General features: G+C 42.6%; 1 protein-coding gene across 1 annotated transcript; it reads left to right on the top strand.

Annotated features, from left to right (window-relative positions):
• Nucleotides 1–1125: 1125 nt before the first annotated feature.
• Nucleotides 1126–14297, top strand: ammecr1 (AMMECR nuclear protein 1). The gene is made up of 6 exons (XM_076750356.1): nt 1126–2769; nt 6378–6488; nt 7737–7851; nt 8068–8158; nt 8269–8365; nt 9741–14297. The coding sequence occupies exons 1-6, from the start codon at nt 2294–2296 to the stop codon at nt 9853–9855; spliced, it is 1005 nt and encodes a 334-aa protein (XP_076606471.1). The 5' UTR covers nt 1126–2293; the 3' UTR covers nt 9856–14297.
• Nucleotides 14298–18933: the final 4636 nt, after the last annotated feature.

Genomic DNA, 18933 nt, shown 5'->3' with positions numbered 1-18933 from the left:
ACTGCTATATTGCAGATGTTTTCATCAGTTTCATTAGCACTGTCCTGTTACAAGAATCGGCACCACACATAAAACAAATAAGACTGAGGATACTACGGGCTACTGTCAACATTATCATGCTCACACTGCTCTCTGTCACAGGCTTTAATTTGTCCATTAATGGTCTCAACCTGATCAGTGTTTTCCAAAGTATGCAGCTTTGCCAAAGTTTTAAAAACTATTTTGCACCATAAACCTTGAAGGAGCGTGACTAGTAATCAAAAATGTCTCTTCTGACGCATTTCCCATAAATTCAGCTGAAAAAATAAGTATGGAAAAACAACTGTCAATGTCATTTGTGCCTTGAATCTGCATTACAGGAGCAAACTGTTTCCAGACTGACCCCATCCTTACACATACAGCACGGCTTCAAATCATTTAAACCTAAGTGGTGTAGGTACAGTATGTTCCTGAGTTTAGATGGTATGTTGAATGTATGGGAGGGAAGGAAAACAAGCCCTCACATGAATTTTATAAGTTCATTGTCTGTATGTTTTATTTAGCATCCAAAGATCAAGATCTCCTGCCCCCATGCCACCCACCAGGCACAGTGTTTTCATGTTCCAGCACACTGGGGCCAGCATCATGAGTCAGGCTATGGTCACCATCAGCTGATCCTACCATGTACATTAATCACTGACATTTAGACCACTCTTTACTGATACATTTATTTCTGAGTAAATACGAAAGGGTGCCAGATCGTGCTGGATTTGGACAATGATTCAGGGGGGCCCAGAAATGGACAGGAGGCATTTGTGACAGGATTACAGCATTCAGATGTATTTAGCAAACTGTATGATATGTGCAAGATTCCATGTTAGTCATTTGGAAAAACAACAACAACAACAACAAAAGACAAGTCGCTTTAACAGGAACTGTTTAAAAAGAAAGTAAGTCACAGCTTCGGTCTGTGTTTTAACCTAAAGAGACGCCTGGTTGCAGAATAAATCACCTGAGTCAAACACATCGAGTCCTCTTTACGGTATTCACACTGAAGAGCGAAATCTAACTAACAGGCCCAGAGAGGAGAGACTGCGCTTTTCAGCTCTACGCCTTTTACAGCTGACGGACACCGCTACTTTTTTCAAGCACGCACGCACGCATACACGCGTATGGACGTCGTGAGCGCGCATGCTTCCATCGCACCGCACATTTCTCCTGAATTGCAAATTTGATACCCCCCGAAAGCTACGCATAATGTGTAGCAACCGGGCGCAACACATTTTCTGAATCCGCTTCCGGAGTGCCGACGACACCGATGCCCACAGACTGATCACAGGGCTTTTACCCGAACAGCACTGAATGGTAGCAGCTGAGAGACGGGTGCGGAGCGAGGGTTGCCAAACCCGGAGGATTTCTCACGGTTCACGGACTAGAATGCTCTTCTATATGTATCCCCATAAACGGATGACAACCTCCAAACAATCCTGTACTGAAAACTTTCAGCTCTCCATTTGACGCGGGGGTGTTATTGAGATTTTTTTTGAAACCAGGTCCAAGAACAGACATCACGCAGGTGCAAACTGTGGGCTAACGGTACTGAAATGACTTGCTCGGCGCTGACGCGTTTCATTGTGCCATGCCAACCCCGCATTGTCAGATGCCATTTTACCCTGCGTTATCCCAGCGTCTGGAATTCCAACATACTGGGCCTGTTGTGTAATTAGAAGTTCGTGAGGCAGTGGCAAACAAGCTGGTGCAATGAGAAGCTACGCTACCCAAGACATTGTGCGCAATTTGTGCTGAAGCTTATGGGTCCTGCGTACTCAAGCTCCCGGCTTCCACTTGGAGAGGTGTGCTGCGGGGCTACGGCGCACTGGCTGTCGGCTTCACATCTGGACCGCCTGGCTACTGTCATCTGCGGCCTGTTCGGACTGTGCACTCCCTGAACTTGTACGTTTAAGGGGAACTGACTGAGCTCGCCTCGGATGGTGTCGTATTAGGGAGAAGGGGTGAATATTTTCCTGGGACTTGACATTATCGGTGATCCACTGGAACACCGTGGTCCAAAGCTGGACTGGCTGACTACTCATGGAAAAAACGCTTATCCAGCTATGGATTTTGCGTAGCGAAGTCACGCATTTTTAAAGGCAACGCTAGGGTGACATTGCAGTCTTCTCACCACATCGGTTATTTCGTCGTCCGACAAAAAAATAAAAGAGTGAAAGTGGAGTATTGTCCGTCGTACGTATCAACGCAGTGGGATTTCTACGTCTGGTCGGCGTTCCCCCCCACCCTTCCCGCGGTGACGGTTATGGGTCGGAAGCGGTGTGTCGGTGCAGATTGTTCCAAGATGGCGGCCGGGTGCTGCGGGGTGAAGAAGCAGAAACTGTCGGGATCGCCCGGGTCGGGGGGTCCCGGCGGGGTGGGGGCGGGAAGCGGGGTGGCAGGAACCGGACATTGTGGCTCGGAGTTGGGGATTGGCTCCTCCGCGACCGTTGCAGCAACGGCGAACGTTAGCAGAGCCAACGGCCTGGGGGGACCCGGGGGTAACGTTAGCGGCAGCAGTAGTAGTAGTGGTAGCAGCGGCACAAACGCTCTGTCCCCAGCCCCGGCCGGTTACACTTCATCCGGCCTCTCCCCGAATCTCAGCTCGGGACCCGGCTCGGGAAGTGGAGGCAGAAAAATGGTCGTCTCAGCGGAGATGTGCTGCTTCTGTTTTGACGTGCTTTATTGCCATCTGTACGGATACCAACCTCCGAGAACACCCAGGTTTACAAATGATCCCTAGTGAGTATTTTTGTCTTTTGTTGTTTTGCTGCATGTCAAAGCTCACTGATGTATTCTTTCCACAAATGTCTTTTGCGGCACTCTTGATGGGTTTACCTCCGGAATCTGCTTCAGTGTTGAGGGCACAAACTGTCACACCGAAACAACATTTTACCAAAGATGAATTTAACGTGAAAAGCTCGCGATCACAGCTTCATTTGGCCAAGTTGGAATTTGGGCCTTGTCAAAGAGATTGACTGCACTGGCCTGCAGCTGCACTAACCCCACATTAACGTTACAATGAATGATTTGATGTGTTATCAAGCTACGCTACATATCATGGAATGATGTCCGCCGTCACTTTCAGATTTTCCGTCGCTTCTCGGCGAAAAACAAAACGAAAAAACAATTTCGCGACACTGTTTGTACAACTCGAATAACACTGGCTAACGTTAGCTAAGCCGTTTGCTACTTGCTAATATTAGCTAGCCACTAACACTTCAGCTAAAAGAAACAGGGTGGAACGAGTAAGATAACATCGCTTGTTTTTTCGGTTTGACAGCAGCAGTTTTGATATTTTGGATGATCCATTAAAACTCCGAAATACAACACAGCTTTACAAAACATCAAAAGTTAACACGAGTATCCTTAATCTTTTAAGTTGCCCTCAATGAACTCTGGGTTGCCACATACTAGGCTTAGCTTTGTTAGCTATGAGCTACATTAGCTTAGCAACGAGGTACTAATGAGCTTGTAGTAATTAATTTAATGGTAAATGTGTTATAAAGTGTCTCTGATATCTTTGTCAGATATCCAGTCATATTACCCGGTCGTTTTACAGCAGGTTTGGTTTGCTAAGTGGTCTGTCCAGTCGAGGGAAAATAACAGTAACAGCCGATTTAGCATCAAGCCAACAAAGAAAAGGTGGTTCTTGCTAAGTACTAAGCAGTCCTAAGCATTCCTTATGGCCACATTTAACTTAAAAAAAAAACGATGACAATGTTTAATAACCCTCTCAAACACTGGCAGCATCCACTGAATATTAGATTTTTATGTGTTATGACCAATTGAACCATGACAATAATAAATGTATTTTTTCTGTCCGTTGACCCCACCTCATAGCAGCGTTGAAAAGTGACAGCATGTGACTTTGCGGGCGTTTTACTGACATTCTGAGGTCGTGAGGGGATTGTTAACGATCTCAACCATGGATGACGAATCCAGTGTATGGACCAGTTAACTTTGGAGTGATTTATTGACAAGAGCAAACTTTAAATGTGTCAAAATAGTCAAAGGAATTGCTTTATTGTGATTTGTTTTTTAAACATGCCTGTCTACTGTCATGTGACAAATTAAAGTTAAGCTTGCACTTCACCATAAAGCCACTAAATACCATATTGTGTACATTTCATATGATGGGCTGTAAATGGAATGTAAATAGTTTCAACATCCCCAAGGTGTGTGCTGGAAATTATTATCTATTATTGGAAACAATCCCTCACACATACTCTATATGTACACAGTAAAGAAACTCCCATTCTCTTCGTACTTAACCCATTTACATCAAGAGAATTTATTTCTTTGTTTTATCAGTATCATATTTTTTTTGTCTTTGCATTCGTTGCTGATGCTGTTTTGAATTATAAATCTGTTGAAATGCTGCTACTGGCACATTGACCTTCGAGAGAAAATCCGATATGTTGGACCCTTTTCATTATGCAAGTGCATTCTCAATATCTTATCACACTAACATCTCTGCACAGAGTCAACCTGAAACTCCCCTAACCATCTCCACGCAAAAGGCTTTACATATTCAAATCTGAGATGCATTCGAAACGCACACAGAACTGACACGTCCAAGGTTGCATACATGGTTACTGCTATTAATTCACGCAAAAGTCATTTGTGCAGGGTTGCCCCAGCCTAGTTCGGCAAACCAGATTAGTATTGCTGCTGATAACACACAAAAACACACACAAAAAAAATCACCTGGTGTTAGTATTTTAATGTGAAAATACCCTTTGAAACACTGTCTCCAAGGCCCAGTCCAATAGCCACATGAAGCATTAAATCAAATGTTACCTGATGTCACCTGTGTAATTAGAATCAGTGTCTCATTGTGAGAGGATGTGAGGCCTTAGTGTGTTCAAATATATTAAACGCCATGTGACGTGGGCAATGCTGTTTTGTTATCTTTTAAAAAAAGATTCAAAGTGAAATATGTGACTAATAGAGTGAGAGGCTCAAATTTCATGTGCAGTTATAATACAGTTATTTGCTGTTGATTCTCTGAATAATATACTTATAGCTTTTGTAATGTGTGATCATAAAAGATGAAAACAAAAACATAATCTTGCCTTCATGAATGAAGAGCTAGACATTTTCATTTGTTTTTTCCCTGTCAGTTAGAGCACAGTAAATTGTGGGTAATTTCCCTCAGTAAAACATAGATAAAGTGTTCATAAAGGGCTCAGAATGTTAGTGAGTTTTACTCAAAGGGGGCTCAAATGTTTTTGTTTTTTTTGTTTTTTTTAAACTTACAGTAGATGCCAACCTATTGACATGGCCCTTCTGACACCATGACTGAGTTGAGCCTGCAACATTCTCAGAATCCAAACCTCTCTTAGAGAAGTAAACCCCATTCAAATGGATCGAAAGTCTGTCAATCTGAAAGGGTGAACACAGAGATTGCGCCTAACCATCATGTCAAACCAAGATCTAAACCCAATCAGTCACCCATGACCAGGAATGTAGTAGGCTGATGCCCACCAATGTGAAAACTCCCACAGGTCTGAGAAACTCATACTTAGGGTCTGTGGTGTCCTCGGCATGTCCTTCACTTAGGGGCATTGTCAGATTGAATTATTGAAATGCTCAACACAAATGCAAAGTCTGACATAGTCACAGTGCTCCGCTTATGGGGCTTTTTTTTTTCCCCTGTCTTGATTCAAGAGCGTGGTCTTTGAATTTGAGAGCATGACTTACTGATTTCACGTTCAGATTTCGTAATGCTCCTCCTCAAAACCCTGCGCTTGTCCTCAAATAGCCCCTGCTTGTGCCTAGATTTGCTCAGAGTTTGCTTAAACTGCATGCTTGCGCTCAGATATATTGTCGCTTGCACAGAGTTCCTGCGCTCCGGCTCCAGCCCTTCTCCTCACTCATGAAACGTCTGCACTCAGATCTCCTCTCTGCTCTCTTTGCGCAATAACCCGGTCAAAATTCCCCAGCTGGTTGAATGCCAGGTGTTGACCTATGAGATGATCCCTGTCTCGTTGCGGGCGTGTTCACTTTGCTTCTTAGCGCTTATAGGCGTTACCCTTTAACCGGGTTCATCCACTCTCACCCTCCACGCCTTTATGACATGTATGTAAGAAGTTATCCAGTCAAGGGTAGACAGATGGCTGTGAACAAAAGCCTGCAGTCTTGGATGAAAACTGATCCATCGTGGTGTAAAAGACAATAGTCCCAATTCTGCTGAATGTGAATAACAACTGTGGTGTACTGAAACAGAATGAACTGGCGATGTGAGCTGTTAAACAACTTTTACACACTACAGAAATGTAGATGTGGCGTGCGAGTTATTAAAGTCTCTAACGTCTTTAACACGGTTTCTTGTTGTTGTTTTTCAGCCCGCTGTTTGTCACATGGAAAATAGGCAGAGACAAGCGGTTGAGGGGTTGTATAGGTACATTTTCTGCCATGAATCTGCACTCAGGACTCAGGGAGTACACCCTTACCAGGTAAGTTCTTTTTCCAGCTGTAGACCAAATGCTGTGACAGAGCGTTAGAGTGGAGTAAATTAAAGTGACCGACAAGCATAATAGAATCAAGACCTCTAACACGGCTGATGTTCTGTGATCAGTGGAAGTAAATTACCACCACAGCTGATAGTTGGCCTGAACACGACTGCAAAAAACATCATTTCTGTTTCTGTTATTACTTGATATTGTTCTGTGTCATTTCTGTAGCTTGCTGTAATGCAGTGTGTCTCAAGTCAGGTTTTCCATGAAGGTTGATTGAAAGTATATTCTAAAAAAAAAAACAAAAAAACAAAAAAACAACAAGACAAGGTTTTATACACTGTATGTCTTTGACTGTCAGACAAACAGCAGTTACATTGTGCTACCAATACAATGAGTTGTTACTAGTGGGGATGATGTAGAAAGATGCCAAAGTCTTTTGTCTTGATGACCTGGTGCTCACACCAAGAGGACAATGCCACAAATGAAATGTATCGTTAAAACTTGACTGTAATGTATGAACTGCTGTAAAGATGTTTAAATTCCAAACTGTAAAGTTGTGATAATAAAAAGTCAATGTGTAGTTGCACTGGTCAGTCTTTTACCCCTCCAGATGAACACAATGGCACAGGTTGAACCCACCGTGGTGGTTGATCCGAACGGATCGATCGTCCGGCTGGTTGGTTAAAAGCTGGTCAGGCTTGGCTGGACAAGTGTTTTACTCAGAAAGCTTCATTATGTTGTTGACATTTAAAGATCTTGTGACTCATAACATGGAGCAGGTATGTGTAAGGACAGAAACTTAAATTTAACTTTATCACTTCACAGTGACATTGTTTTAAAAGCCTCCCACAGAGTGAGTGGTAACCCTGCCCTCTCTAAATACCTGCTGTGGAATTTCCTCATTAGTGCTTCTTGACCTGAGGGCAGACACAGCTGACGTGTCAAATACATGTAAACACACACAGCTGTGTACAGACGCACGCATTACAAACAGCACAGCGAGACGCCACGATCAGAGTCCACGCTGGCCTCTGTACGTCTGTAGGCCATGCATTAGAGAAGAGGCCTTGTTTATCTCATGTTGGACTGGAAACTTGCCCTCAACTTAAAAATAAACACATGAAAAAAGGTTATTTTAGTGCATTGCATTCAGATCATGCACACGCTAATCAGACTTTTGGGTGTCTTGATCACTATTCCCTGAATCGCCTCTTGCAGTGGTGTTTTCTTTGCTTATGTCTGCAGTGCCCTTAAAGACAGCCGCTTCCCCCCTATGACAAGGGATGAGCTGCCTCGCCTCTTCTGCTCAGTGTCTCTTCTCACCAACTTTGAAGACGTCGGTGATTACCTTGACTGGGAGGTAAGAGACACGGTTTGCCGAAACACTGGCATTGAGAATTGCGGCGTGTCACAGCTTAAATGCTCATTCAAAGGTGTGTCTTTCTTTGTGCTGTGAATACGCAGCAGCTCCTCCACACAAACAAACGCGAGCACTCTGCACTTGACTTGTTTGGATGGAGTGGTTCATGGCTTTAAAATATATGGTTTCTTTGGTCACGCCTGTCTTGACTTCTAGGTGGGTGTTCACGGTATTAGGATAGAGTTTTTCAATGAAAAAGGATCAAAGCGCACCGCCACCTACCTACCAGAGGTTGCAAAGGAGCAAGGTGAGATCTTTTTGTGCCTCTAACAATGCTGCCTCACCTGTTTTTCATGAAGATGACGTAATGTGGATTTTCAGAGATGTGTAAAGAGATTCAACTCTTGTTTTATTAAGGTTGGGACCACATTCAAACCATAGATTCCTTACTACGAAAGGGAGGTTACAAAGCTCCCATCACAAATGACTTCAGGAAGACCATTAAGTTAACCAGGTAAGAACATGCTGATTGTATTCATTTACCCACAGACATGCTGATATACTGACCTGTCACTGATGTACTCTTTGTTTTCCTCCTACCTTCTTTTACGTCCATGTCCCCAAATTGATAGGACTAAGCCATATAAAGCTAACATGGCTTTTAAAAGGACAAATGTATGATCACATATGGGATCTATGTCCCAGTCTGTTCACACGTCTTTAGGAGCAGCACTGCCTGTGTGAGAGAAGTTGGATAAAACCTTTTGTGGCTTCAAAGCGAGCTGCAGGAAATCTGATAAATCACCTGAAGTGTGAGGGTGAGAGTAGCATAACTATTAGTCATTCATTGCTTTACTTTCTTATTAATAGCAAATTCTAATTCCAGTTGTAACAAAAAAAAAACAAACTTCTTAATTTCAACATTATTTATTGAAATATTTTTTATACACCACACAAAATAAAACCCCTCCCTAAGCCCCCTTTCCCCTTCAAACCCGTCCCTACAACCTCCACCCCTGTCAGTGTTTCAGCAGGGCACAGTGTGAGCACTCTGTTGTTGTCGTCCTGACCGCAGTGCTTGCATACTGTCATATTTCCCTGTAAATAGCCTGAAATTCACGTACAACTGGGTTCAGACTGAGATTTCAACCACAGCAAGGTTCAGCGTATTTGGCTCTGGCGAGAAGTGTCTAACGTTAGCTGCTGTCGGAGGGGGGGCCTGACTTTCAGGCTGTGAAACACGGTACACTTTTCAGCTTTTAGCTATATTTTGAGCAGCTGTTTACTCAGGTTAGACGTGTTCCCTGGCCAGCTTTGCATTTCACATTACAAATATTTCAGCAGGTGTTGCAACACAACCACACTGCTGTCTGCTCGCCATTGCCCTGACTCACTGTGCTGTAGGGGTGACGCTGCCTTGTTCTCTCTTTTCCAGTCTACACTCTAAGATACTCGCACACCCATTTGCTCTCTCAGGTACCACAATTTGGCACTGATTGACTTACACAAGTACCAAGGTAATTGGGTCATTACCCTCCAAAGTACTGAATTTGGTGCTCAACCTGAGTAGGAGCCAAATTTTGATCAGGAGGAAGGAATAAAAAACATGATATCTCTGTTTCTGCTACGTCCATTTTAATACTTTTTTTTTTTTTTTTTTAAGCTGTCCAGTGTGAGTTCAGCAATGTCAGCGGAAGAAAAACAAATGCTCAAAAATATCTGTGTTTCTGACTTTTTCCAAGGTCTAGCATTGACTCTTCTGTGTTAAACAGATTGTTCAGGCTTACAGTAGCTGCAGTACTTTGGTGCGGACTGTGTCAGATCACAGCTTTTCTCGCGTGACACAAGGGTCAGAGAGCCTTTACCAACACCTCTCTTCTCATCCCTAGGTACCGTAGCGAGAAGATGACAATGGGTTATGCAGAGTACATCGCCCACCGCCAGCACCATCACTACCAGAATGGCATTGGGCACCCTCTACCACCCTACAACCATTATTCCTGACAGCGAGCCGCATGACCAATCATTGGACCTCTCCGCGGACCTTTTCCCAGGAGAGCCCGCCCCCTCCTGGTCTAGCTATTTCTACTACTGTACCATTTTATGATGATAGTTTCCGTTGCCATGCTGGCCGTCTCCCAGACGTTGACATGGCAACGGGTGGCAACGAAGCATCATTTGATTATGGCAAGAAATCCACGTTTGTTTTTCTTTGCCTGTGGTTAAGTTTTTGCAGCATATGTAAACTTCTATCTATAACCCCCGTCATTCATATTTTTGAAAATTAAACAAATACTAGATTTTATTAATCTTACGTATTTTCAGCAAACCTAATCAGGTGTTTGATTCTGTGGATGGAAGGAAGTCTCTTACGGTGGATTAGTTCCGCGCTTATATTGTTTAGGCTCTGCTACGATTTTACATTGACTAAGAAAACTCTTCTTTTTTCTTTTCCTTCTTTTCTTGATCTTACTATCCAGACATGTATATCATGTAGCAAGGCAACCGCAGTTCTCAAAGGCTGTGTCGTCTCTATTCTGATTCCTCTCAAAAAAAAAGACAAACAAAAAAAAAAAAAAACGATTGACTGTTGAGGTTGTTTTAGCCTTGTTAACTCTTGTAGTGTTGTAGTTGGGACTATATATCGGGATCTGTATACTCCAAAGTATAGATAGTAGGATTGTGATGCCCTTTAACCGGCCTTTGCTGGTAGTGTTTGTTTGAGCTCACAATCGTGTGTGTATTCCTGTGTGTGGATATAGATATTGGTCTGCCACAAAATGAACACCAGTAGAGTGAATTAGAAATTGGATTTTTTGACCCAAAGATCCCCTACAGAGATTTTTTTGGGAAACGTCCTCCCGAGTATTTGTAGTGTTTTGTGGTGGAACCTGTAAACCTTGAACTGTTTGGCTAGAGCTCACGGCTACGTTCCCTTGTTTCCGTTTCACTTTTTTGTTTTTTTTGTTTAACTTTAAGGTAATTGTGGAGGAAGCCATTTTTGTCTGAGGATAATCACGTCTGCGCAGGTGATTTGTTAATTCTGTGTGTAAAAACGGGCCACAAGTGGGTCTGATCTCCCCGCATTGGAGAGGGGGAGCAGGCGGATCTCTGGGTCCCTTACAGAAAAAAAAAAAAAAAAAGACAAGTACGTGCATGAACGATGCTTTCATTGAAATCTACTGTGTCTGTTGGTTTCTGAGTTTACAGGCAGGGAGTCACTTGACAGGGACATGCTATAACTACTTAAAGCCATATTCTCTTTTTATTCCACACTTTGTAAGAGTCGCCTGTCGTTTGGCTTGAAGCGTTTGCATTCGGTGCCACTTAACTGGTCACTAATATATTGGGTCTTAAACCTCTGAATGCAAACTTCCACCAGCCATCCTCAGGCAAGGCTGCACCACTGAATACCAGTCAAACCCGGCGGTTTCAGTCATTTGTCGGATGTCTTGTGTATCGTGTCGTTGTGGAAACATTGTCTTGCCTCTTCAGATTATAGCTAACCATTGTCACTCGTCCACAAAGTATGATGTATTCAAATTGTCATTTTTGAATGAAGACACACCACTTGACGCACAAAGGAAGTGATCCACTCAACACATTTGTGTCATTTAGAAGTGCATGTCACTGTGCTCTTTAGAGCCTCGAGCAGCTGCAGGAAAGCAGCGAGTCGATTTAGTTGTTGAAACCGCACTACTACTACTCCTCTCCTCTGATACTCTGCTGTTCAGTGAGATTCCGTTGATCTGTGTGTCCACGGCACAGGAAATGGTCAGATTCTGTGGTCTGTTTTGTCAGCTGTTTGGCAGTAGGTTAGAGCAAACACAGTTGAATTAGTTCGAGCAGAGTCTCTGCGTGGGGCCAAGCAGCTTGCAGTTAAGGTCTACAAATAAAAAGCCAGGGCTTTGTAAGGACTTAAGAAGCCATTTCCCATCCAAATATCACTTGTTGTGAGTCACATCCACACACTCTAGGCTAGTCGGACTTACTTTCCAGAATGTTTGAACAGTTGAGGATCGTCACGCTGATCCGCTCGCTTCGGGTTCGGTTTTAGTTCTGCTAACTGGAATTTTTGAGAGGTTCTTGTTACTTGACCAACATCTTTCTTCGTAACAGCCTTTACTAACTGGCAGGTTATTTTTCTTTATGCAAAATGTCAAGGGCTTTTGGCACTCCATCCACAGTAACCCGAAATGACCCAGATTTAAGTTGTGTTGCCTTAAATGAATGATTTAATAAACGATGGACCAGTAGATGAGGCTCTGAGTGCTCCTCCGTCCCATGGTTTGCTCTGTCTCAGCCCCATCGTCACACCACAGTGTAGGAGAGGGCCTCAGATGATGTTTTCCTCACTTGAATGCTATTGTTAATGCTTTCTTAGACACGGGGGCCCCTGTATGCCTGCAGTCCCCCGTTTGCTCACGTCTTACCCAGCTGCTGGTCCTCAATTCTTTTATTTTTGAAAGACCCACATGCACTCATTCTTTTAAGATAATGTCGGGCACTGTGGTGGTGTTCCCCCAAATGTCGAAACCATGGGAAGACACTTTCATGCCTCCAGTGAAATGTATGCATTTTTGATCGATACACTACATCAGAAGTTTCAAAGAGGAACAGTCAGGCATTCATTTCCTGGTCCATTCAATACAGCACAACCTGAATTTTTCTGCTGCAAAACCAAATTGACCATGCTCTTTTACATATATGTCTTTGTATACACATGCAATGTATTTTGTTGCATGTATGTATGAGTATGAGACCTATGGTTTTATCCATGATATGCTTGATCTATGGCTTAGACACTCTTATTAACCATTAAGAGATTTAAAAGACAAATATGGTGCTATCGGACCTCATATTGGGGTGGTCACAGCTCGTGACTGGTCATGCGGACTCATTGATCATATCATACTTAAAGATGCTGCATGTAAGATTTGCTCTTTTAGTATACTGCTGTGAGATCAGTGATGGCGGCACATGTCAATACTGAAGGATGTGACTGTCACCGATACAAACAGTAGCCCCATGAATCTGCTTTCATGAAGTCCTACGTGGGTGATTTTGGGATCAATTCCCTATGGGAAAAACGGACCGTTACTCTACACATACAGTGAGGAAGGAAAAGTCCCTGCAGCAAACCCGTCATATGGGGCTATGGAATGTACTGTTAATGGCCGTTATTACAATTTAACAGCAATATACGAAGAGGAAATCCTACATGTGTTACCTTTACTATCCTTGATATATGCAGATCTGTTCAACAGGTGTTTTTTTTTTGTTTTTGTTTTTTTTTTTCTTTTTTCCTACCAGTGCAAGTCAACACCCCTGCAGGTTTGAAAGGACAAGAAGTCACACGTAGCCTCCCTTCCCTCGATTACTCCCCACACTGTGGCCCGACCTCATGGCCTAGTTTGTCAAGGTGTGATGTGTGTCGTTCGGTAGATGGTGGCAGTACTAGTGGTCGTTGCCTCTCCTGGAAGATCGGACGCCGCTTTTTCCGAGCGCGTCCTCCGTTTTCCTTTAGCTGCTGAATCATTTGACCTCTGAAAGGGCAAAGTTTGAGGTGTTGACTCGTGAAAAGGTCCTGTCGTCGAGGCTCTCGCGGCCTCTCAGACTAGGCACGTTGAAGGTAAGCATCTCCTACAGTGGGACGCAGAGTTAATGTTTTACGTAGAGCACGCAGAAAATAGTCCTGCTTCTGTACTGATTAACTGTTTAAAGCATTGATACCTCATTGGATATTATGGAACGACATTTGTAGTTTGTTGTAGCAGATTGTGTTTTGGTTCCATACCAGGGTTAGAGTTCAGCCTCAGCATTCCTTGTGTGGTCATTCTCATATTTCGTGGAATGCTCAAGCTCGTGTTACCTTCGTATGTTTGACTGAACCAAAGATGCCAGCGGCCATGCCCAAATGCTGCTCTTCAGGCCTGGCTTCCTGTCCTTCCAAAAGACACACCTGCAATTGACAAAAATGTTGTTTGTCTTTTTTTTTTTTTTTTTTCTTTTTTTTGTGCGATTTCTCAACTGTCTTGACTTATGAAGCAACCCAATTTTTCAATGAATTTTCATTGAGTATCTCTGAAGCCGTATGTGGCATCAAGGATGGTTAAAAATGGTTGCAAATTGTTGTTACTTGTTTATTATTATTATTATTATTATTGCTATAATTTACAAAAATGAAAATCCCATGGTGTGCCTCCTAGCTTTATGGGTTTATAAATGTTTTTTTCCCTAAAGACCAGCAGTTATACTTTGTATAAAAGATGGATTTTTCCTTATTTTTTATGCCATTAAAGATGATAAAGCCTGTTTTCTTTACTCTGGACCCAGTAGCTGCACTGGTATACAATCGCACTGATAGATGAATTAAAAAAAAAAAAAAGAATAAATGAATCAATAATAATAATGATAATGACAAATGAAATAAGAACTACAATAAACTTGTGTTTGAAACTTTTATTAAAAAAAAGATTTAAAAAAGAAAATAAAAAAAGAAAATGACTGTTTTTGTACATCAAAATAAATTCTTTTCAAAAGAATATTTTGGATCTAGTTTCAAAATTATTTTAGTGGTTTTCTATGTTCTGAATTTTTGAGACACTGACTTCGAAGACGTGTCACTGTACAAAATGACTTTTTTCTGTTGCAGTGGCCTGATGGGCTGGGAGGGTTGCCTGGTGTAACTCCTCATACCAACTTTTATTTCTTTTCCTTTTGATTTTTGGATCTTTTTTTTTTTTTTTTTTTTTTCGTCTGCTTTAGTAACTTGAAAAATGTTGATGGAATAATATGAACTGGGAACTTCAAATCCATCCCCTGTAGAGCCTAGACCCTTCCTCCTTTCCTATTGAATTGCTGTTAGTGTGACGCGACTTGAAATGGGCATTTATTATGATAGTATGACTCCAAAAGAAAAAAAACACAAAAAGAAAAAAACAAACAAAAAGAAATTAGAAAAAAAATTGCAAAAGAACAGTGTGGGGAGGGTTGACAGAATATATATAGATGGGTTATCTGAGTATGTAAGCAATGGCTGTGAAGATAATGTAGTTTTAAACATTGTTATTACCTTTTAAAATCATTTATTCAATAAAAAAAATATAAAATCAACTGAAGAGAATGTGTCATTCTACTTTCTTTCAGCACATACATCCCCACACAGAACTGTTTTTTTACATTCAAGATATATGAGAGAAAAAGTTAAATTTGTCATTTCAACATTTCAAGCAACAGTGTGAATGTGGAATCTTCTCACACCCTTTTAAGTTTCAAACGCTCCACAATGACAAAGCAAAAACAGGTTTTTGTTTTTTATATTTCTTAAAACTAGGAGACTGACATACTCCATTTCTATAAGTATTCCTCAGTGCTTGGTTACAGCACCTTTGGCAGCTATGACAGCCTTAAGTCTTCTTGGAAATGATCCAACAAGCTTGGCACTCCTTCCTTTTGAAACTTTCTCCCGTTCTTGGCAGAATCGTTCAAGCTCGACCGGGCTGGATGGAGAGCATCGGTGCACAGCCATTTTCAGATCTGTCCACAGATGCTCCGTTGGGTTCAGGTCCAGACTCTTGCTGGGCCACTGCAGGACTTTCAGAGTTTTCCTGTGTTTTCTTGGCAATGCGCTTTGGGTCGTTGTTGAATTACAAACCTTCGCTCCAGCCTGAGAACCTGAGCACTGTGGAAAAGGTTTTCACTCAGGATTGCTCTGAATGTTTCTGTCCGTCTTTCCCTCTATCCTGACCGGTCTCCCAGTATCTTGCAGAAAAACATCCCCACAGCACGATGCTGCCACCAGCGTGCTGGACTGTAGGGATGGTGTTACTGAGGTGATGCTCACTGCCTGGTTTCCTCCTCGCTTGCTGTTGAGGACAGCAGCCACACAGTTCGATCGTGGTTTCATCAGACCAGGTGACTTGTCTTCTCATGGTCTGAGGGTTGTTCAGTTGCCTTCTAGTGAGGATGCTGCACTGATGGTTCCAAACTTCTTCCATTTAAGAATGATGGAGGCCACCATGCTGTTGGACAGTGGTGCAGAAATTTTCCTGTATCCTTCCCCACATCTGTGCCTCGACACAACCCTGTCTCTCAGGTCTACTGACAATTCTCTCCATCTCATTTCAGTCTGGCAAACACCATCAACTTATGTACACAAGTGTGTGCCTTTCCTTATTATGTCCAGTGAATTCACCTAGACACAGATGGACTCCTGTCAAGCTGTAGAAGCATCTCAAGGACCATTGATAGAAGTAGGATACAGCAGAGCTTTAGAGTCTGAATACGCATGTAAATGGGATATTTCAGTCTTTTATTTTTAATCCATTTATAAAGCGTTTGCTTTGTCATTTTGGAGTCTTATATGTAGATTGATGAGGAATAAAAGAGCCTCAAACATAGCAAAATGTGGAAAACTCGACAGGGTCTGAAAACTTTCCATGTGCACTTCAGGGTGACAGACTAGTGATAGATACAACTTCACAAGAGCTCTGTGGATGATGTAATTTGGTCAGTTACAGTACATGCTTCCTTGATTAATGCTCATTCTTTGTCAGTATTTTGTAGCCTTGTTGATCTTGATCCACAATGATCAGTTCGCTCTGAGTAATAAAGGTGCAGAAGATCTAATTGAGATCAGGAGTGACTGAGAAAATCTGTGAACTGACCCTTTAAATCTTAAGTCCTGCTGCCACCGGCAGATGGAGTGCATTGATGAGCGCTGCCTTTTCTACAGTGACGCAAAGTCACCTCAGCCGTTGAACACTTGCTTGATATTTGAACCAGCAGTGTAGCATGCAGGGCACATACTATGGCTGGAGGCCAAATAAGGATTCTGTAGCTTCAGTAAGTGATGAAGAGGACACCCCAAACTAGTTCATGCAAGTTCTTCATGTGACAGCAGCAATGCAATATTATTTTACCTTTTCATGACAACTGGGCAAATGAAGATCAGGTGATATGATTGAAAGCTCTAGAACAGCTACTAAATGCTATTCCCAGTGACGTTCAGTGGAAACTGTCTGTCTAGTGATGTCACACTGCAGTGTGATACACTGCTACGTCACTGCTGGGGGTCACAGGCGGAACAGAACACACTTCTGACCAAGAGTGATGGGACCCTGCCAGCCATCCAGCTCAGGACGACAGAGTTTTCATGACATAAAACACGACAGTTTTTAGTGTCCACCTCACGTTTGACTGACATGTAACATGTTACTGTGGTCTTCTGCTGGTAGTCCAAACATCGTACCAGTCTGTGCTGTGCTTCACTTTCTATAGAATTGTATTGCTAACAAGCTAAACTTAAATGGAAATCATTATACCTGCTAAACATCAGCATGGCAGCACGAGCATGTTAGCCTTTAGCTCAAAGCACCATAGACTTTTAGTTATTTGCAGTGTCTTGTGGAAATGTTAATTTTGATAATCATTGTCAGAAGTGACTCGACCACTGTGGAGATTTATAGTAGGCTAATAACTTTTAATGAAATCTGGTGCCAGCCAGTAAATTCCTTCTGCTTTTGGATGTATTATTGCTTTTTGGGCCATCACTGTTTTTCCTTTCCATACCTTTTAGTCCTGGTAGCAAACCCTGCAAATATGGCCGGATCCTCACACGCTTGGCCTGCCTCTCTGCCAGTACCTCCGCCGAAAAAGGCTCGGCACCAAGTCAGGAGAAGTCTGGGCAGGCGTATCTGAAAATACTTTGCTGCATGTTACATGATATTCATGGCCAAGTGCTCGGAGATCGTTGAATGGTTCAGTCTGCTGCCTGTGTGTAACCACAAATGAACCCCGAGCTGGCCTGAGATCAAATCCAAGCAGCTCTTTACTTTCTCCCCTGAGACTGCCTCTAGGCTTCCATCTGTCTGAATAAATCATACTGATGAGTGAATGGATTTAAAACTGGTGTTGCGAAAGCCTTTCCATTCAATTCACTTTATTTCACCAGGGATTTATATTGTCTTCGGTGCCATTTGCGTTACAAAATGTGCCAACCTCATCAGTTCCATCACCCTCTGTCACTAAGTCCACTTCCTCGAGCAGTGATTAGATCTGTGTTGACCAAGGGAGAAAGCGAAAAGATGTATTTCTGTTGCCTTTGCTCCACTCTGAAGCAACAAAGGAAGCCAGTCAAGTTCATTTTATGAAAGGCTGAGCTGCATGTTTCTGCATCTACAACAAGCACTCGGGAGAAGAGCAGCACATTTTATCATATTTCATATTTTATCACATCTCTTTGCCGCCGCTGTGGTGGTATTAGATCGACCTCCTCTCTTGACTGTAATGATGAAGTGCTACAGGCCTGTGAAAGCCCTCTGCAGCTCACTTGAGTCGATACTCTGCACTTAAAGCTTTTCACCCCGTCTGGCCTTTCAGAGAACAGTGAACCCAAACATACGGTGCAAAAGCTGGACTTTTTGAGTCAGGCAGCAATCTGGCTTCAGTGTTTCGTGGTGTGCTGAGAGGCGCTGTTATTTATAGGTCGACATTCTGGAAAATACCCTCATTTGGTTTCTGGCTGACAGTCACATGAGGTGATCAATCTCATATTTATCCGTTAAATGTGAAGCCAGCAGCTGGTTATCTTACCTTAGCAGAAAGGTTAACAGCTACAACCCCAATTCCAAAAACGCTGGGACACTCTGTAAATAAAAGAAAGACTGTGTTTACTGACTGTAGTTAAACAAAATGTTCCTGAGCCCATGTAGTAATGTCCTTTATACAATCATGTGTTCACAAAGTGGTGAACTCGCTCCATCCTCACTCGTGAACATCTGAGCCTTTCCAGGATGCCCCTTTCATACCCAATCATCACCTCTTACCAATGAACCTGTTTACCTGTGGAATGTTCCAAACAGGTGTTTTTGGAGCATTCATCATCTTTCCCAGAATTTAGTTGCTCCTGTCCCAATTTGTTTGAAACGTGTTGCTGCATCAAATACAGAAAAAGCAGATACTTACAAAAATCAATGAAATTCACGAGGCGAAACATTAAATATATTGTCTTTGTGCTGTTTTTAATTGAGTAAATGTCAAAAAGTGTGTGACGCAGCGTGTTGGGCTCGTATCTTGGCT

This window comes from Chaetodon auriga, chromosome 15, assembly GCF_051107435.1.
Source record: "Chaetodon auriga isolate fChaAug3 chromosome 15, fChaAug3.hap1, whole genome shotgun sequence".
NCBI classification, from domain to species: Eukaryota; Metazoa; Chordata; class Actinopteri; order Chaetodontiformes; family Chaetodontidae; genus Chaetodon; species Chaetodon auriga.
The sequence above is the reverse complement of the archived record's forward strand: the minus strand, read 5'-3'. Positions and strand labels throughout refer to the sequence as shown.

What these genes read in the sequence shown, in the direction of transcription:
- ammecr1 (XM_076750356.1), top strand. Translation starts at nt 2,294, where the DNA reads ATGGGTCGGAAGCGGTGTGTCGGTGCAGATTGTTCCAAGATGGCGGCC. An exon ending in AGGGAGTACACCCTTACCAG is followed by an intron (nt 6,489 to 7,736) that starts GTAAGTTCTTTT and finishes TTATGTCTGCAG; the next exon opens with TGCCCTTAAAGACAGCCGCT. An exon ending in AGAGGTTGCAAAGGAGCAAG is followed by an intron (nt 8,159 to 8,268) that starts GTGAGATCTTTT and finishes TGTTTTATTAAG; the next exon opens with GTTGGGACCACATTCAAACC.